Genomic DNA, 19665 nt, shown 5'->3' with positions numbered 1-19665 from the left:
GATACAAGAAGTTTATATCTCAGTTACTATGATTGAAGGCTGTTTTTGTGGTGTTTTTATTCTTTAAAATGAAGTGTCATTTTGTCCCAATTATTCATTGTTTGAACTATTTACATCTCACATTACATTGCTTCAAAAAGTTGCTTGTAAACCTTGGTAACCATAATTTAACCTTTATTTGTTTTATTATTATCAGAACAATTGTTTTACCTTTATTTATACAGGTACTTTAATTAACAAACTGAAATACTGTATCTATTTACAATGACAACATGTCATTAGTCTAGATTAAAGTTGTTATATAATGTAACGAGTTACATAATTCACATTTTCAACAAAAAAAGGTGTGTCTCACTTCTTCCTGTGGCAGCATAAAGTCTAGCTTGCTTGGTGAAAGGAGTCATCCTCCTGTGGTCTGTAGAGTATTGGACACCAGAAATCTGGCTGATGAAGAAAGTATGGATTAATCAAACAGTACATTAGTAACATACAGATACTGTATCTATTGTCTTACTGAGAAATGACTCTGCACTTTTTCCCTGGGACAAATTATGACAATGTTCAGCGCTGTAGGCCACATAAGAAAATCTATGTAATATACAGTATTATACCATTCTAAGGTTTCCATCAGTGTTTCTCAATGATCTCTGGATTATACAGACCTTCTTGATGAGGGATTTCAGACTGCTTTCCTGAGCTTTCCTTTTCCCTTCCTTTCTTGATCTCTTCTTCAGGATCTTAGCATGCAGAAACTCCACCCTCTCCTCAGCGTTAGTGGAGAAGAACTGCTCACACACCATGAGCCTGATCTGTGTGAGCTTGGCAGACATCAGGGCCATGCTGAGAAGGGCAGCTAGTAACACAACCAGGGGCCGGATGGAGTCATAGAGTAGTAGTCTAGGTTTAGGAAGGCAACTCTTCTCAAAGAGGGACACCTGGTAGGAGAAATCCCTCCTGTCGATCTCCTCTGAAATGATGACACCAATAACGGTCATGTCTTCCTGAAACAACAATGGTTCAGTAGAGTAACAGGGTTATAGCCTAGTGGCTAGATTGTATTGAATGAATTAATGCAATAAATCATTGACTAAGACTGCATCTTGTTGTGTGTTTTACTAACATAGCTACTTACGTTTATGTTCATAAACAAAGGAACATGAAATGGCTCTAGCTCATGAAGTCGCATTCTGATGACCTCAACGAACCAGAACATGAATACATCAACACCTATGAACAAGACCCAGGCTAGACAATGGGTGAACACTGGGAAACTGAATTTTAGCATTGCTTTCCCTTCCATGGCACTGAGTCGAGGTGAAGGGATGGTGATGTAGCATCTAGCCTCCTTCGGTGTGAGGGGGAGCACTGGAGGCCTTCCTTCTGCCTTCTGCTTCTCATCAAAATGAATGAACGTCCTGGTTATGTACATGTTTTCATATTTCTTGTTGTGGCGGTATCTCCTCAAGTGCAGCACTGTGAAGCCCATCAGTAGGAGGAAGTTGAAGGCAGGGAACAGTCTCTGACCTACAGAGGATATCGTGTCCACCGCGGCCCAGATGCTCTTTGCAGTTCCATTCAGAGTCCTCTCTGCTCCAACCAGCTTCTCCATGAACTTCTCAGAGTCTCCTCTGGATGTGACCTCCAGATCAGACACCAACTCCGCCACCCCGAAGTCTGTGAACGTTCTGAGTACATCACCGACCCATCTCAACATCCTGATGTAGTTACAGAGCGGTGTGATGTTGATGGACACCCTCTTGGCCTGCAGGTTGCACACCATACTCCTACTGAGCCCTGTGATGTTCTCCAGTGTGTTCTGGACGTTCTTGAGAACCACCAAACTGGTCCCAGCGGTGATGAGAACGTTCCGGCCCTGCCTCATCCCACAGGAGAGCACAAACAGAACCCCAAAGCAACGCACCCTCTTAGAGAGGAACAGAGAGGCCCCCACAACCACCCAGCAAGAGCATGCTATCCCAGCAGCCACCAGCAGGCCGTACTGCAGGACATAGAGCAGGTAGAGGAGGAGGATGGAGCTCAGGACGAGACTGAAGGTGAGACAGGTGATCAAGAGGACTGATCGGTCTCTCCAGCCCTGCCTGGTGTTTGTTGTGTATAGGGCTACAGCAGCAGACCAGGAGCGATACAAGGTTCATTTCAATTGAGGGCAAGTTGTTTCATCATTGATGAAATCACAGTACCTGAGAAAGGTAGAACGACAAATATGTGTCTGATAATACTGTAAATCCTTGAAAATTCCATGACTGAAATTTTGTCTCACAGATTGTGGCAAAAAAATAGTTTGAATGAATCCAAAAGAAACAAGTAATTCATAGGTTATAACTATGTAATTTCCATTTAACCATGTAATTTCTTGGTAAATATCTGGTAATTTATCTACGTAAAGTGCTACCCAAGCACACTGAAGAAAAATATTAAAACAAACAACCAGGTTTTCAGGAAGAATAATCAAATAATCTATTAATATTAAGAGGACTGAGATATGCCTGAAATCCAAGAGGATAAATAAATATGATTTCATTTGATTTATCATGTCCATAAAAAAAAGTGTAACTCTTATTTTGGGTAAAGTCTAGCATGACATATAGTTAGAGGGAACCAAAAGTTGCTTTAAAACTACAGTAACTGTTGACTATCTTGGGCAGACACTGGTGTGTCCAACCTTATACCTTAAACATAGTTTTTCATAACAATCCACCATTACTTTGGAAAGCATTACTAGAGCCTCACAAATTCAGCATTATCACAACACGCTTACCTGCTGGTCCTCTGTGGTATGTCTGTATAGTAGATTATGTGAAGTGATAAGCAGAACTCTCAAGCTTTCATACCAATTTTAACCTCAACACTTACTCATTTCCCATTTAAAATTTCAGAACTTAGTCACCTCCCAGTCGGAGGCGTCGCTCACTTAACCGTCTTACCACACTGCAGGAGTTCATCTCACCAAACACGTGAAGAGTAAACTGAAAATACAGTACTGTCATTGTTGAAGTACAGCATTTTGTGATAGGTGGTTAACTTACTAACTAACATACTAAATTACTTACTTACTTACTGACTTACTTACTATTCAAGTAGTACAACCTTCAATATAAGGAGAGCATTAGAGCATTGTTGGTCATTCCAACATACCACTCTACACAGCTGTATATTGTGTGTGTTTTAACAACAGTAAAAGAGGAACTTTCTTTTTAGTTCAGAGTAAAATGTATTCCTGGCTCTCTCCAAAATTATAGGTTGTTCTTTCATCTGCAGTGTCGGCAAAGAATTTAGTGGAAGCACAACTTTGCACTCATATGATGGGAAGTGGAACGGACTCCTACTACTTGTATCTTAACTTCCCCCAGCTTGAACTTAGTGTTGATTAGTTCACATGCTGTATACAGTTCTGAAAGACTAAATGAAATATCTGTAGTGTAGACTGTAGTATAGGTAGGAACCAGTAGTGGGCCACAAAGGTTGTGACCTTTATGTTGGTACTTGCCAGCCAGTTTGTTATTGTAAAATATAATGGGTTTTCCTTTTTACTCCCAACCTACCTGGAGGAATAAAGATAGTAATTTGTGGATGTTGTGGAACAGGAAATAGTCATGCCCAGATAGATAAAAATGCTCTTGTATGTTGATATTGTTCGCTGTGACTCAGTGTCAGTGTAATATCCATTTTTTATTTGAAAAATAACTTACATAAATCTCTGTACTCAACCATACTTCACCAAGACATAGCCTTGGCATAAACACATTGCACCAAAACAAAATAAAGAAAAGGCATTCAAAAGGGTAAATAACATATTTCTTTGTCATCATGTGAGACATTATTCCTATTCCAAAAGATTCTATTAATCTATTTATGTTTGCTTGTTTTATTCAAATTTCTAATATGTACAATGTAAATCAAAAATGAAAGTATATAGCTTGTTATAGCAACAAGATATTGGATGGACATTAGAATGTATAGGTTTAACATGGAAAAGGAATAACGTCTCAGTTTATTTTCATTCAGACATAACTGTAAGATTCATATACCTCTCATACACAAGAAGCATTTATAATTACTAAAAATAGAAAATAAAATATAAACTGGTCTTGGCTTGTAAATAAACAAATAAAAATATATGAAATTAATTTTATTTTCACAAAAACAAAAAAACTAAATTCATATTGTGTGGCAATATCCCATGTTGCTCATCCTCACAAACAGTGCCTGAACTACACAGCAATATACATAAGTTGTATGTTTGCTGCTTCTTGCTTGGAAATAAATATCCCTCTTGCTGTACCAATACAGATTATTTTTGCATGTTAGTTAACAATACTGAAATAAAATACACTTGCAACCAAAACTTTTTTGTCAACCTCCAATGAATATAAAGTATTTTTACTTGTCATTCTTTTTGAAAAATTGGAAATAAAATATGATCTAGGAGTTGGTGGAATGTTTTGTTAAAACGTTTTAATAGTTTGGCCATGAAAGTAACTAATTCATTTGCTGTAGAGGGGAAAAAGTAACGAAGTTGACATGCACTGTACAAGAAACTGCAAAAACCCCAAATATCATCTTTATCAAAACATGCTGAGTTACTTTAAGGTGTGCCCAAGCCATGTTGCAGAAAATCCTTTTCAACATGCTTGTTAAACAAATCAAATCCCAAAAAAATACATATTGAAACGATATAGAACTGTAAAAGAACCAACAGTCCTGAAACTCTGGACAATATCAGGGGGTGCCCTGGGACAAGAGAGAAAAAGAGACGTGTACAATTTAAACATTATGTTTATCTTTATAAGGCTTGTAAACCTTTACAATGAAATAAATCATTTACATTTATTTTCATCATCACTTTGTCACATAAACTGTTTTTTTTTGTTAAATAACTCCAAAAGTTTTTATTTTAGTTTCTCTTACTGTATGTCTGCCAAACACAGACTTATGTTATGGATGGTCTAAAGAATGATAAACAATGTGTCTTTTTTATCACGCTGTTGCATTCACTCCCCTTTGAAAACCATGCACTAGTGACATTTATCTTTAAAAATAATATAAATTGTTGAAAATGGCTGATCTGTTTTATTTGTTTTTATTCATCTTTTTTTTGCAAGTTGCAGCCTCAAGAAAATAATTTTCATATTTTTTTTATTCAGCTAAATTTTTGTCCATGCTAAATTCTTTTTTTTTTATCGTCATTTAAATGTCATACAATATATCAACAGAGAAATAATAATGTTAGGTCATAAAAGTTAGTCTTGTTGTGGGTTCTGATCATTAGATTCTGGAGCGTCGATAGTACAGTCGCCTCTTCTGTATTGCCTTTAGTAACTTTAGTATTGTCTCTCTGGTGTGATCTACTACCTACACTGTATAGGTATTTTGACTAGGGCCTCATATTCGGAGTGTGAGCTTTACCTGGGCCACCCCACCTCTCCTATTGCAATGATCCTCATAGCTTCATTTACACATCTAGCTAGGTCTGTTGGCGTGGCGTGACCAAGCTTCTGGACAGGACAACACTGTCAGTCACCCCTTCAGGTATACAAGTACATCGACAATAAACAAACAAAAAACAAACAAATTAATTAAAAACGAAAACATTTATTTTTCATTCGAAAAGGGCTTCTGTAGAACTCATCGAGCGGGTTCCCAGTTCTGACCCCCATGGCTTAAGATTGGATGAAAACCTGGAATCGCTCGATTTAGAGACGATTCCTCGTGCTAAGGAGTCCGTTACGGCCTTCCAATCCGAGCTGGCGCTCCGACCCGGCCGAGGGAGCGACGCTCGCTACGCACAATGTGTGCGACATTTTGCTCAAAACACAGGATCACGTTTGCACCCCTAGAAACAGGCTCAGAAGACACAACATCAAGCATGCAGTGTAACCGGGGGGCGTGACCTGTCTGTCGCAACTTGTTTAACCTCAACACTGGGTGCTGCTGCTACAACAATGCTATCAGTCCACACACTGCTATGACCGGCTATCCAATGACGTTTGGGAAGCTCTTCTTGTCAAGGGGGCCAGGGTAGGGTCCACCAATGAGGAAGGAGGAAAGAGCTTGAACCAGCCAATCACCATGTTGGACAGGTCCAGCTCATCTAAAAGTATCTGAACCGCTCCCATAAAGGATTTATGGTCCATGCGTCCGTAGTCTCCCCATACGATAATCTGTGGAGAAGAGGGTTTATTAGACATGTTATTATAATATTTTAGATGCCTGCATTTGCTTAGAAATGATGTGTGAACTGTGAAGTATTTATCAAGGCCTTGTAGAACGTAGAAGTTTACCTGTAGAACTTTCCCTCCAGGAGCCTCTTCGAACGGCAGTTGCTGCTGGTAAAGGGGATCCAAGGTTTTTCTTGCTACTTTTGTTTTCTTTTTGGCTATGCAGGCTCCGTTTTCTAAAAGATATACCTTTACATATGGTGCTACGAAGAGAGAGAGAGACAAAAAGGTTACTATACTATTGGCAGCATTGTCAGTTGGTTGAAACTCTGGTTACCATAGTGACCAGTTGGTATTAACATGAAGTTCAAGGCTGTGGGTTCTATTCTATTCTACTCACATACAGGATACTAAAAATGTATGTACTCACGGTACTGTAAGTAGCTTTGGCTAAATGTGTCTGCTAAATAGTATATATTAATATATTATACATCATGTAGTAAATTACCTGGCAGTGCCTTGGAACCTGGTTTTCCCACAAGGCCACGGGCTCGGATCACCTCCACCTCCAGCGCTCCTTTCTTGTCCACGATTCCAATCTGGATGTCACCTGAACCACACACACCACAGCCAACACAATGTCAACACTCCATTTACACAATACAGATATCCATTCCGTATGGGATGAGGTCGCTAAAGGTATCTTGACACACAAATAAAATATATAATTCATTCATTCATTCAAAATCTCTTGATACAACATTGTTCCAGGAATCTGATCCACCTACCCATGGGTGGTGTCGCTAGCGTCTGTCGTCCAACCAGCTGGGCTGGGCCTAGTCCATCCAGGAAGTCAGAGAACTGGGCATCCGAGGAGAGCCTCACACCAGGGAAGATCAGGCTGGAACGGAAGAGAAAGATGACACTGGTAACTATGGAGACTAAAGAAGAAGGCCTCAAAGCTTGAACTTGATTTCTTGCTGCGTCACCATCAAAGGTACAATTAAATACAAAAACGATGTTCTAACATATTTAGAGTTGACAAGATCCAAAAAAGACAGGAAATTCAAATGAGCACCCCAACCTTAAACTTGACCTAAAACCCCCAAAAAAATGTTTTTGGGGGGGGTGTACATTATCACATTGGTATGCGTCATACTCCACTTACTTTCCCTCGGAGCTGTAGCTGTTCATGCTGCCGTCGGTGGAATCTCTGCTCGCCTGCCGAGTCATCCTGCTCCTCATCTCTACGGCCAAGCCCGTTTCTGTGCTCCTCTGGACGGTACTGCGAAGCTTCTTCCCACCGGCTTCTGGACAGAACAGAGGGACAGAGTGGAAGAAAGAGAGAGAGAGGGAAAGGGAGAGAGAGAGAGAGAGAGAGAGAGAGAGGGAGAGAGAGGGAAAGATAGAGAGCAGGGGGGAGAAATAGTCAATACATTGCTCTCAAGTGTGTGCTGTGCTTTCGAATTACATCCAGTAGGTAAATTGCAGACATAGCGTTTTCACTGATTACGAGAAGTCTCATTGAAGTCATCAACAGGAAGAACACACTTCCACTCTATGGCAATTCTACCAACAACATCATGCACCCGATTCTCAGTGCTACCAAGGCACTGCAACTTCCATGTGATAATTTAGCAAAGAGATTTATTCAACATAAAGTGTCATATTATCAACAGAAATATAAGAAAAAACAGAGTTGTGTGTTTGCGCGTGTATGTGTGTTCGTGTATGAATGGGCTAAACAGAAGAAGACCATGTACATCCCTCTTCCTGCCATGCCAGAGCACCGGCTGCCTGCCCTGCAGGGTTCTTGCTCTAGCTTAGTATCTCTCTCTCCCTCTATCTCTCTCCCTCTCTCTCTCTCTCTCTCTCCCTCTCTCCCTCTCTCCCTCTCTCCCTCTCTCCCTCTCCCTCTCTCTACCTCTCCCTCTCTCCCTCTCTCCACCCCTCCCTCCACCCCTCCCTCCATCCCTCTGTTCCACCTAGGACCATTCAGTGTCTGGCCTCCCCCAACTGATACAAGGTGACAGCTGACTGCCCCCATTAGACCTGCTGAACATCTCCTCCAATCTATGTGACAGTAGGCCCTGTGTAGGGCACATGGCCAGGACGTGGCTGGAGCTGCGTGAGGCCTGAATGGCATTCTTTGCAAACCATCAAGGAGGGTCAGGAGGAGGATATACTGTAGGAACAGGTACTGGTACTAGTACAGGTCAGCCACTGCAGAGCTCTACAACAGTCACATGACAGGGCTTTTTGCAGAGAACTAAAGAAACAAAATGGCTGTTCATTCAAATACAAAAATGCATACGGGGTACACCGGACTAATTAAAAGTGTAAAATGGTAAAAGGTGAACTAATGGGTCTGTCTTGTCTCTCAGTAAGGAATGCAGGAAGCAGAGTTTTATTTCACCTTTATTTAACCAGGTAAGCCAGTTGAGAACAAGTTCTCATTTACAACTGCGACCTGGCCAAGATAAAGCAAAGCAGTGCGATAAAAACAACAAACACAGAGTTACATATGGAATAAACATAACGTACAGTCAATAACACAATAGAAAATCTATATACAGTGTGTGCAAATGTAGTAAGTTATGGAGGTAAGGCAATAAATAGGCCATACTGCAAAATAATTACAATTTAGTATTAACACTGGAGTGATAGATGTGCAGAAGATGATGTGCAAATAGAGATACTGGGGTGCAAATGATCAAAATAAATAACAATGTAAATAACAATATGGGGATGAGGTAGTTGGGTGGGCTAATTACAGATGGGCTGTGTACAGGTGCAGTGATCGGTAAGCTGCTCTGACAACTGATGCTTAAAGATAGTGAGGGAGATAAGTGTCTCCAGCTTCAGAGATTTTTGCAGTTCGTTCCAGTCATTTGCAGCAGAGAACTGGAAGGAATGGAGGTGTTGGCTTTGGGGAGGTGTTAGCTTTGGGGATGACCAGTGAGATATACCTGCTGGAACGCATACTACGGGTGGGTGTTGCTATGGTGACCAATGAGCTAAGATAAGGCGGGGATTTGCCTAGAAGAGATTTATAGACGACCTGGAGCCAGTGGGCTTGGTGACGAATATGTAGTGAGGGCCAGCCAACCAGAGCGTACAGGTCACAATGGTGGGTAGTATATGGGGCTTTGGTGACAAAACGGATGGCACTGTGATAGACTACATCCAATTTGCTGAGTAGAGTGTTGGAAGCTATTTTGTAAATGACATCGCCGAAGTCAAGTATCGGTAGGATAGTCCGTTTTACGAGGGCATGTTTAGCAGCATGAGTGAAGGAGGCTTTGTTGCGAAATAGGAAGCCAATTCTAGATTTAACTTTGGATTGGAGATGCTTAATGTGAGTCTGGAAGGAGAGTTTACAGTCTAACCAGACGCCTAGGTATTTGTAGTTGTCCACATATTCTAAGTCAGACCCGCCGAGAGTAGTGATTCTAGTCGGGCGGACGGGTGCAAGCAGCGTTCGATTGAAGAGCATGCATTTAGTTTTACTAGTGTTTAAGAGCAGTTGGTGGCCACAGAATGAGTGTTGTATGGCATTGAAGCTCGTTTGGAGGTTTGTTAACACAGTGTCCAATGAAGGGCCAGATGTATACAAAATGGTGTCGTCTGCGTAGAGGTGGATCTGAGAGTCACCAGCAACAAGAGCGACATCATTGATATACACAGAGAATAGAGTCGGCCCGAGAATTGAACCCTGTGGCACCCCCATAGAGACTGCCAGAGGTCCAGACAACAGGCCCTCCGATTTGACACATTGAACTCTATCTGAGAAGTAGTTGGTGAACCAGGCGAGGCAGTCATTTGAGAAACCAAGGCTATTTAGTCTGCCAATAAGAATGCGGTGATTGACAGAGTCAAAAGCCTTGGCCAGGTCGATAAAGACGGCTGCACAGTACTGTCTTTTATCGATCGCGGTTATTATATCGTTTAGGACCTTGAGCGTGGCTGAGGTGCACCCATGACCATCTCGGAAACCAGATTGCATAGCGGAGAAGATATGGTGGGATTCGAAATGGTCGGTGATCTGTTTGTTATATTGTTTAACTCGGAGGATAACCAGGGTAAAGAGAACGAACGTAAAGAGAACTAATTTATGTGGCAAGCATGACCACTCGACACACACTGTCAGGGAATGCATGTCAACATAGAGAGTGAATGTTTGTCACTCAATGTTTACATACACTACCAGTCAAAAGTTTGGACACACCTACTCATTCAAGGGTTTTTCTTTATTTTTACTATTTTCTACATTATAGAATAATAGTGAAGACATCACAACTATGAAATAACACATATGGAATCATGTAGTAAACAAAAAAAGTGTTAAACAAATCAAAATATATTTTATATATGAGATTCTTCAAATAGCCACCCTTTGCCTTTATGACAGCTTTGCACACTCTTGGCATTCTCTCAACCAGCTTCATGAGGTAGTCACCTGGAATGCATTTCAATTAACAGGTGTGCCTTCTTAAAAGTTAATTCGTGGAATTTCTTTCCTTCTTAATGCGTTTGAGCCAATCAGTTGTGTTGTGACAAGGTAGGGGGGTATACAGAAGATAGCCCTATTTGGTAAAAGACCAAGTCCATATTATGGCAAGAACAGCTCAAATAAGCTAAGAGAAACGACAGTCCATCATTACTTTAAGACATGAAGGTCAGTCAATACGGAAAATGTCAAGAATTTTGAAAGTTTCTTCAAGTGCAGTCGCAAAAACCATCAAGCGCTATGATGAAACTGGCTCTCATGAGGACCACCACAGGAATGGAAGACCCAGAGTTACCGCTGCTGCAGAGGATAAGTTAATTAGAATTACCAGCCTCAGAAATTGCAGCCCAAATAAATGCTTCACAGAGTTCAAGTCACAAACACATCTCAACATCAACTGTTCAGAGGGGACTGTGTGAATCAGGCCTTCATGGTCGAATTGCTGCAAAAAAAAACACTGCTAAAGAAACACGAGCAATGGACATTAGACCGGTGGAAATGTGTCCTTTGGTCTGGAGTCCAAATTGGAGATTTCACTGTCTATGATTTATTTAGAATTTAAGGCACACTTAACCAGCATGGCTACCACAGCATTCTACAGCGATACGCCATCCCATCTGGTTTGGGCTTAGTGGGACTATCATATATTTTTCAACAAGACAATGACCCAACACACCTCCAGGCTGTGTAAGGGCCATTTTACCAAGAAGGAGAGTGATGGAGCACTGCATCAGACGACCTGGCCTCCACAATCCCCCTACCTCAACCCAATTGAGATGGTTTGTGATGAGTCGGACGGCAGAGTGAAGGAAAAGCAGCCAACTAGTGCTCAGCATATGTGGGACCTCCTTCAAGACTGTTGGAAAAGCATTCCAGGTGAAGTTGGTTGAGAGAATGCCAAGAGTGTGCAAAGCTGTCATCAAGGCAATGGGTGGCTATTTGAAGAATCTCAAATATAAAATATATTTTGATTTGTTTAACTCTTTTTTGGTTACTATATGATTCCATATGTGTTATTTCATAGTTTTGATGTCTTCACTATTATTCTACAATGTAAAAAATTGTAAAAATAAAGAAAAACCCTTGAATGAGTAGGTGTATCCAAACTTTTGACTGGCACTGTACGTAAGAGTGGTTCTGCTTTATCACAGGAACAACCTTTCTGAGGACAACACACAGAGGGGATAATAAAGCCCTATTTAACCAAGACTTCTTACAGTTTGAAGACAGCTCAATAATTCCCCATTCTGTGTTCAAATAAACTGAAAATAATCTGGCATATTCATATTGTCCTTAATGCAATTTCCCTCTCTCTAAATTTTTATTTGTGTGCGTGATTTGTGCCTAGAATTTGCCCATATCAAACACATTAATTATACTCTGGCTACTGTCCCTGCCTGCAGCATCTCTCCCTTCCTGTCTGCCTGCCTGCCTGCCTGTCTCCCATCCACAGGAAGTACAGACTCTTAGAATCAGAGAACGATAAGCTTTTATTTCTCAGGCAGGCACTCACTGCTGAGGCCAGAACCCTGGCAGCTCAGCTATTCAATGACATCCGCCTCCTCTTCCTCTCTTCTCAGCACTGACAAAGCAAACCGGATTCAAAGAAGCTGACAGTGACGTCTAAAGGCATCTAAAGACCTGCCAGTGTGACAGACAGTCAGGCTTCTGCCATATAGGAACTACCTAAACACAAACAATAAGCGATGTACTGAATGATCAATTAACATTCATTCAGCTGAATCAAAGCCAAGGTCAACCTGACCACTGTATGTACTGTGGTTAGCCTGCATATTGTTGTATCTGAGGTCATTATGGATGGCCATACTAATAAAGGAGGAGAAGCTCATCTTTGAAATCTCTTTTTAATGGCCAGCCAACTGTTTTTAATGATGCAGTTTATACCTCATTGGACAGAGTAATGCTGAATTAACATGTGTGATTATGATGAGACTGTAGGTGCCATGAGCCAGGCCACACACACACTCACACACACACTCATACACATACACTCATACACACACACTCATACAGACACACACACACAGGCTTTGCCGTTGTCATGGTTTGTTATTAAGGTAGAGCATTAAAAAGATTACGGAGTGGATCTTTGAAAGCTCACTCAGACAGATATACTCAGTCTTAATTAGAAATTAAGCTACTGCCATTGAAAGTGCTTTCCATACACGTCATTAAACTCTATAACCCACTAAAAGGGAAAACAGTCTATAAAAATATGTATTCTGCAAAGAGCTAAGGATCTGTGAAAGATATAATAAAATAAAAAGCATTTAGGAGATGCTGCAGTGCATCCAGACCTAGCCTTGAAAAAATATATATGTTCTTAAAAACCGTGATTTTCCCAGAGCCTAGGTGCTAGAATAAAACCTTAATTTGAGGAGATATTCTCTGCTGGAGTCCTAAAACCCTCTAAGATACTGTCTTTACGTAACATGTTAAACTACACATCAAAGGCTCACCTGCAGTGTCACTTCCGTCCAATCAAATGACTGTTTACAAACATCATCAATACAGTTTGTGTCATCTGGGAGAAATGTTTGTGAACAGTAACTTGATTGGACGCACATTTCGGGTCGACTACTCTGGTACCTGTAACTCCAGGTAAGGAAGCATTAAAGTCAGTGTCTACCCAGAAAGGGGATTGAGATGGAGGGGGCTGGAGACATTTCTACCGTATTATCGCAACATTCCAGTGGATCATGTCTATTTCAGAGGAGTCTATTAAAGTCTATTTATAGGAGGAGGGTAATACGATCCCCCTAACCCAGCTAATACAATCACAGCTAATACAATCCCCCTAACCTAGTCTTATGAAAACATCCTATTTGGATTATCATAAACATATTCTCAACACCCACTCAGAAATAAAACAGCTATAAAAACACACACTAGACACTAGAGACAAGGTCAATACAATATCTAAATCTAAACTACCACCCACACCAGAACAAATAGTGATTCATTCCAATCGAGACTAGACAAGCATGCTTGCCATTGGTAAGTGAAGTCAATGAGGGAGTAGGACAGTGTTTCAGAACAGACATCAGATCTAAAGCAGTAGCCAATGACACGAACAGGGATGTAGCTAGTCAATTACGAGAAGCATATCCAAAAACACACTGAGCATGTCCATCCACAGCCTCCACCCTCCCCGTGCTCCCTCTCCCCTTTCGGGTCATCAGTCAACCATCAGTCCATCCCTCACTCTCCTCTCTCCCCCGGTCCCTCTCTATCTCTCTCCACCCCTCCAGCCCTTCGTCTGCTCCCTCTCTTACTGCTGCCCCTCTCCATCCCCCATCCCATCCCTCTCCCATCCCTCTCCCATCCTCCCATCCCTCTCCCATCCCTCTCCCATCCCTCTCCCATCCCTCTCCCATCCTCCCATCCATCTCCCATCCCTCTCCCATCCTCCCATCCATCTCCCATCCCTCTCCCATCCTCCCATCCATCTCCCATCCCTCTCCCATCCTCCCATCCCTCTCCCATCCTCCCATCCCTCTCCCATCCTCCCATCCCTCTCCCATCCTCCCATCCCATCCCTCTCCTCTCTCTCTCCCTCCAACAGCAGCAGCAGCAGCTGTGTGTGTCTGCTCCAGTGTCTCAGGGTTAGGGCCATCTCATCTTACCTCTGTCCTCCTCGTCGAAGGAGTTCATGCAGGGGAAGTAGTTGGCCAGCGCCTCGAACGACGCAGACAGGCTCATCTTGCTCTGGGAACGCTGCATGCGCATCCCGGACCCCGGGGCGCCAGCCGCTGCATTGGCATCATGCCCCTGCCTACCCATGGTCACTGATCACCTGAGTCAAGTCGCCTTCTAGCGGAGGTTAAAGGTCTCCAAACAGCTCTACCGTGCACCAAGAGGAAAACTGAAGACGTGGTTGAACGCTGAAGCCCAAGAGCAGACTATGGTGCTGTACTGTAGCAGAATGGCTTTCTGATGTAGCTCTGTGTGTTGTCTCCCTGTGCTGCGTAGAGTGAGACTGCGTAGAGAGAGAGCCTGCTTGCTTCTCTGCTCCGTGTTAATGCTCTGTTCTATGTGCCTGCTTGGTTATCTCTGCTACTCAGCTCCTCTCCCTCCCTCTCCTCTTCTAACGCAATTGGGAGAATGATAGGGCGGGGGGCAAGCTGCATCCTCCTCAGCCAATCAGAGGGATCTCTGCTCAGGCGCACCTCGGCTGCCTCTCCAGGCAAAGGAGCTCTACCCAGAGATACAACTCACTGAACCTCACAGGCTCCTTTCTCTCTCTCGCACACACGCACGGATGCACACGCAAACAAACACACACACGGATGCACACGTGCACATGCATGCACAAATATACACACACACACACACACACACACACACACACAAACGCAGAGCCACAGAGGTCCCTGTGACAGCCAGCCATTAGGGCCATAAACAACCCTGAACAGCTATTCCACAGAGGGGGGGTGTTGGCCACATGCCGGTCACTCACAATTCACGTGATAGATCTCCATCCCCATCCCATCCCCACTCCCCCGGTTCCCAGCAGCGCAGTTCTCTTCAGTGTTTTTCCACCAAAGATTGCAGCAAACTCCATGTAGCCAGCTATCCCACTCTCTTTTAAGTTACCCATGCATCATCAGTACAGCGGTGCTAAAACTATTGCCATTATCGAAGGAGAATTCACTAGAGCTAGTTCAAATTTACTGTCTATTAAATAACAGAATTCTTGTCTGAGACATCACTTCCTTCAACATCATTTCAAGCATGGACTGTTTGAATTAGTAGTCATAAACACTGCAGAGTCCATTTCTGGCATCACTCTCTTCAACCTGAGAGACTGGAAAAGGCAACAGACATCGTCTAACTAGCTCACTTCAGTACTGGGAGTGTGTGTGGACCAGTTTGGACCAGCTTGGACCATCCAGCCAGAACCACTTCAGTCCAGATCTCACAGGTGGTCCCTAAGACCCTTTACAAAGTTTGTGAGCACAGTAAAATTAGACCGTAATGGCATGTGGGAGAGATGCCCTATATACCAATCTAGGACATCAAGCTTGGTGAAGAGAGAGCCGAAGTGTCTGTAGAGGCAGGTTAGCGCTGAAACAACAGACAGCTAAATTGTGCTGTTTTAATAATCTTGTCAGAAAACCAACTGCAGTGCTTTTTCTCAGAGAAACTGGCAGAATAGACACAGTACTGGCCAATTACTGAACAAGCACTGAGCTGCACTCCTTTAAATATAGCACACCTCTGGGCTACAGTCCCACACTGGGAATAAAAGTCCTCACTAAGAGAAACACTGCAACCTATTTCCACGAAACAAAATCGCCCAATTTCCCCTTTTGTCCATTGAATGACAGGTTCTCATCTAGGTCAGATGAACAAGTAAAGGAAATTAGATGGAAGAGAAGAACACCGTCCGAACCAATTGGGTCATTTTAATGCGTAATCTGTAGCAGTTTGGAATATGATAATGATTCAACCAGATTGAGAGTTGAGATATGCGTACTAAACTCTTGAACTGTTCTTAATGGGAGACATTTACACTTTTAAGTGCACTCAAGTCAGAATTGTGTACAACTCATTGTGTATTAATGAGGACCCTGCTAACACCTCCTCCTACGTACCACAACCATCAGACAAACACCATTAACTTTGAGGTAGATGATATGGCTGTGAGAGCCAGAGGCTTAATGTTTTGGAGTGGCACCAATAATTATTGGATCATTATAATGAGTGAGGTCACACTAACAAGCCAAAAGTACCTGCATCTTTATATTACTAGACTATTCATTCCAGTGTGTGACCCGCTCATCACTACAGGAGGAAGAAAGAAGATAGCGATAAATGCAGTTTGTTAAATAGCCTTGTCACTTGACATGGCAGAGGTGACGTGTTGTGTTGGTCTCAGAGGTCTAGTACTCTACTGAATGCGTGGCTGACCCCTGGCTGACCCCTGTTCCATTGTTCCATTAGTTCTATAGACCTAAAAATACACAACTACATTCTACTATGACGATCTCGGTTCGACAGACACTGGGAGACAGGAAGCAAGTACAGGGTGATGATTTAATAAATAAAAGACATGGAACAAAACATGGACAGCGTCTGGACGGGGTAACGATACAACATCAATGCAAACACGGGGATCAAACTGGGGAACAGACAGATATAGAAGGGGCAATCAACAAAGTGAAGGAGTCCAGGTAAGTCCAATGAGCGCTGATGCGTGATGGTAAGAGGTGTGCGCAATGATGGTAAGAGGTGTGCGCAATGATGGGCAGCCTGGCGCCCTCGAGGGCCAGGGAGGGGGAGCGGGAGCAGGCGTGACATTCTACATGCTTCAAAAGAGTAAAGGACATGTAGAGAGGTAGATTACTACAGGACGTCATTGAAAATCAGCATCAGACGATCCCTCTGAGGACACTTATTCTTCCCTGTGAAGAATCCTTCAACCATGAGGTTGGTGTGGGGATTATGACAGGTCTGACTTGTCTAAATGGAAAACATTCACCTGAGTGCAAGACATGCATCCGATTGGAGCAGATATATAAACATTATAAGCAACCCACAAACAAGGTCTTAGAGTAGAAAAATATCTACAGTATATAGCTATACAGCTTTTTATATTTTTCTTTACCTAGCAATGTACGTTCAACATTGCCATAACAACCCAGAGCTACAGTAAAACAAGGGTGTGAAAGATTCAGAGGAATGATCCAGACGTTCTGGGAAGTGGAATGGCACGTGTCTCACTGACCACGTGACTGCTATTGGAGTTCAACAAAAACAACATGTTGTGCACGTGCTGTGTGCCACAACTTCTGTACCTTCAGTGTGGAACACCATAACCAACCCTCCACCCTCCACCCAACCAAGGATCAGTCCCAAGAGGTGACGTAAAGGCTATTCAACGATATGACCAAGGTGCTGAATACAATACACAGACTGGTCTGAAGAAAATAAGGTTGATTACATAGCTAGTTGGTTTATTTCCTACGTCTGTCTGTGTAGATCTGGTGTCCACAAATAGAGTGCACTTCACACTCCTTTCTGAGGACAAAAAGTAAATAAATGAAAGCCAGGGGCTGAAATCTCATTAATTTTGAAATATACTGCACATGAGTAAGAAAAGGTATCTCTGTATTGAATTCATTCATATTAATTAATGCAGCAAGTTAAAAGTCAGCCATTAGTATAAAGCAGGGGTGTCAAACTCATTTTAGCTCAGGGGCCACATGGAGGAAAATCTATTCCCAAGTGGGCCGGACCGGTAAAATCATGGTATATATACCTTAAAAACAACAACTTCAGATTGTTTTCTTTGTTTTAATACGATCAACATAAAACATAAAGCTAGAGCCTGAGGACAGTGTGTCCAAAATAGTACAAGCACAACATCACTATTAATCATAAAACACCTCAAGTTTATTTGAAAATTCTAAAGAAAAAGAACACACAAACACACAATGCCTCAGTGATTCACAGAACTGTTTCACAGATCACAGAACTATATCAGGGTGTCATTTCTCAGGCAGAAATGTAGATAAAAATAATGAAATCCTGTTCCCCAAACAAGTGCAAGAACCACAGAGTCAAGAATAGGTTAAATATATAAATAAAATAAAATCAATTAAAAACAATAGCACATCACCATAAAAACATATAAACATAAAGCTGGAGCCTGAGGACAGTGTGTCCAAAAGCACAACATCACTATTAATCATAAAACACCTCAAGTTATTTGAAAATTCTGAGGACAAAGAACACACAAACACACAATGCCTCAGTGATTCACAGAACTGTTTCACAGATCACAGAACTATATCAGGGTGTCATTTCTCAGGCAGAAATGTAGATAAAAATAATGAAATCCTGTTCCCCAAACAAGTGCAAGAACCACAGAGTCAAGAATAGGTTAAATATATAAATAAAATAAAATCAATTAAAAACAATAGCACATCACCATAAAAACATATAAACATAAAGCTGGAGCCTGAGGACAGTGTGTCCAAAAGCACAACATCACTATTAATCATAAAACACCTCAAGTTATTTGAAAATTCTGAGGACAAAGAACACACAAACACACAATGCCTCAGTGATTCACAGAAGTATATCACAGATCACAGAACTATATCAGGGTGTCTCATGCAGCACTTTAAGTGGGGTTGCATAGTTTATTTGACTCCTGATACCTGGCATCTTTTAGCTTTCACCAGCGCATCAATATCAGGCGTCACATCCTGAGTGGCAGCCAACTTCAGGATGTGATTCAAGTGCTTGTGCGTGAGCCTTGAGCGCAGCTTTGTTTTATTTATGCTCATTACAGAGAAAACTTGCTCACAAAGATATGTGGTTCCAAACATGCACAACAGTTTTGCAGCGAGGGCTGTCAAGTTGGGGTAACCTGGCAAGAGATTCTGATAAAATGTGTCCAAGCCAGCTGTTGCAAATTTGCCCTTCAAATCCGAGTCACACTGCAAGTCTATTATTTCAAGTTGGATGCTGACGGGCAGATCAGAGGGATTCACGGTGAATGGCGAGCAAAAAACGTTGAAGTCTTTCTCCCGTTCACCAAAAATCTGAAAGCGTTGCTCAAACTCCCGTAACAGTCCCGTTATTTTATCTTTGAACCGCTTCATGTCTGTCACATGTTGGGTCGCGCACACATTTTTCAGACAGGGGAAGTGAGCTGCATCACCACCGGCGAGTTGCGTCTCCCACAATGACAGCTTCAACTTGAAAGAACGTATGCTGTCATAATACTGCGTGACACCTTTGTTGCGCCCTTGCAGCTGTTTGTTCAAGTTATTCAGGTGCTCTGTAACATCCACCATAAATGCAAGGTCCTGCATCCATTCTGCGGAATGAAATTCTAACACTGGTTTGCCCTTTTCTTCCATGAACTGTTCAATTTCTTCTCGTAAATCAAAGAAACGCCACAGCACAGCACCTCGGCTTAACCATCTTACCTCAGTGTAG

The 19665-nt window shown here is 42.2% G+C and overlaps 1 protein-coding gene and 1 pseudogene across 3 annotated transcripts; both read right to left on the bottom strand.

The window, feature by feature from the left end:
- Positions 1-282: 282 nt before the first annotated feature.
- On the bottom strand, positions 283-5465 carry LOC311108231 (dendritic cell-specific transmembrane protein-like; annotated as a pseudogene). The gene is made up of 4 exons: positions 5428-5465; positions 1133-2201; positions 659-1001; positions 283-440 (listed from the first exon to the last, which is right to left on the bottom strand). The product of its transcript is annotated as a dendritic cell-specific transmembrane protein-like (transcript).
- On the bottom strand, positions 5119-14772 carry LOC311115278 (regulating synaptic membrane exocytosis protein 4-like). Of its 2 annotated transcripts, none has more exons than XM_084157290.1 (6): positions 14337-14772; positions 7348-7486; positions 6968-7080; positions 6688-6789; positions 6303-6442; positions 5119-6182 (listed from the first exon to the last, which is right to left on the bottom strand). In XM_084157290.1, the coding sequence occupies exons 1-6, from the start codon at positions 14491-14493 to the stop codon at positions 5985-5987; spliced, it is 849 nt and encodes a 282-aa protein (XP_084013416.1). In that variant the 5' UTR covers positions 14494-14772; the 3' UTR covers positions 5119-5984. The 2 variants fall into 2 exon arrangements, with proteins under 2 accessions (XP_084013416.1, XP_084013415.1); XM_084157289.1 differs by having other exon boundaries at positions 7348-7489; positions 14337-14770.
- Between the last annotated feature and the right edge of the window lie 4893 nt (positions 14773-19665).

Source organism: Coregonus lavaretus, assembly GCF_964263955.1.
Source record: "Coregonus lavaretus genome assembly, chromosome: 3".
Classification (NCBI taxonomy): Eukaryota; Metazoa; Chordata; class Actinopteri; order Salmoniformes; family Salmonidae; genus Coregonus; species Coregonus lavaretus.
Note: the sequence above shows the minus strand (reverse complement) of the source record. Positions and strands in the feature narration are given on the sequence as shown.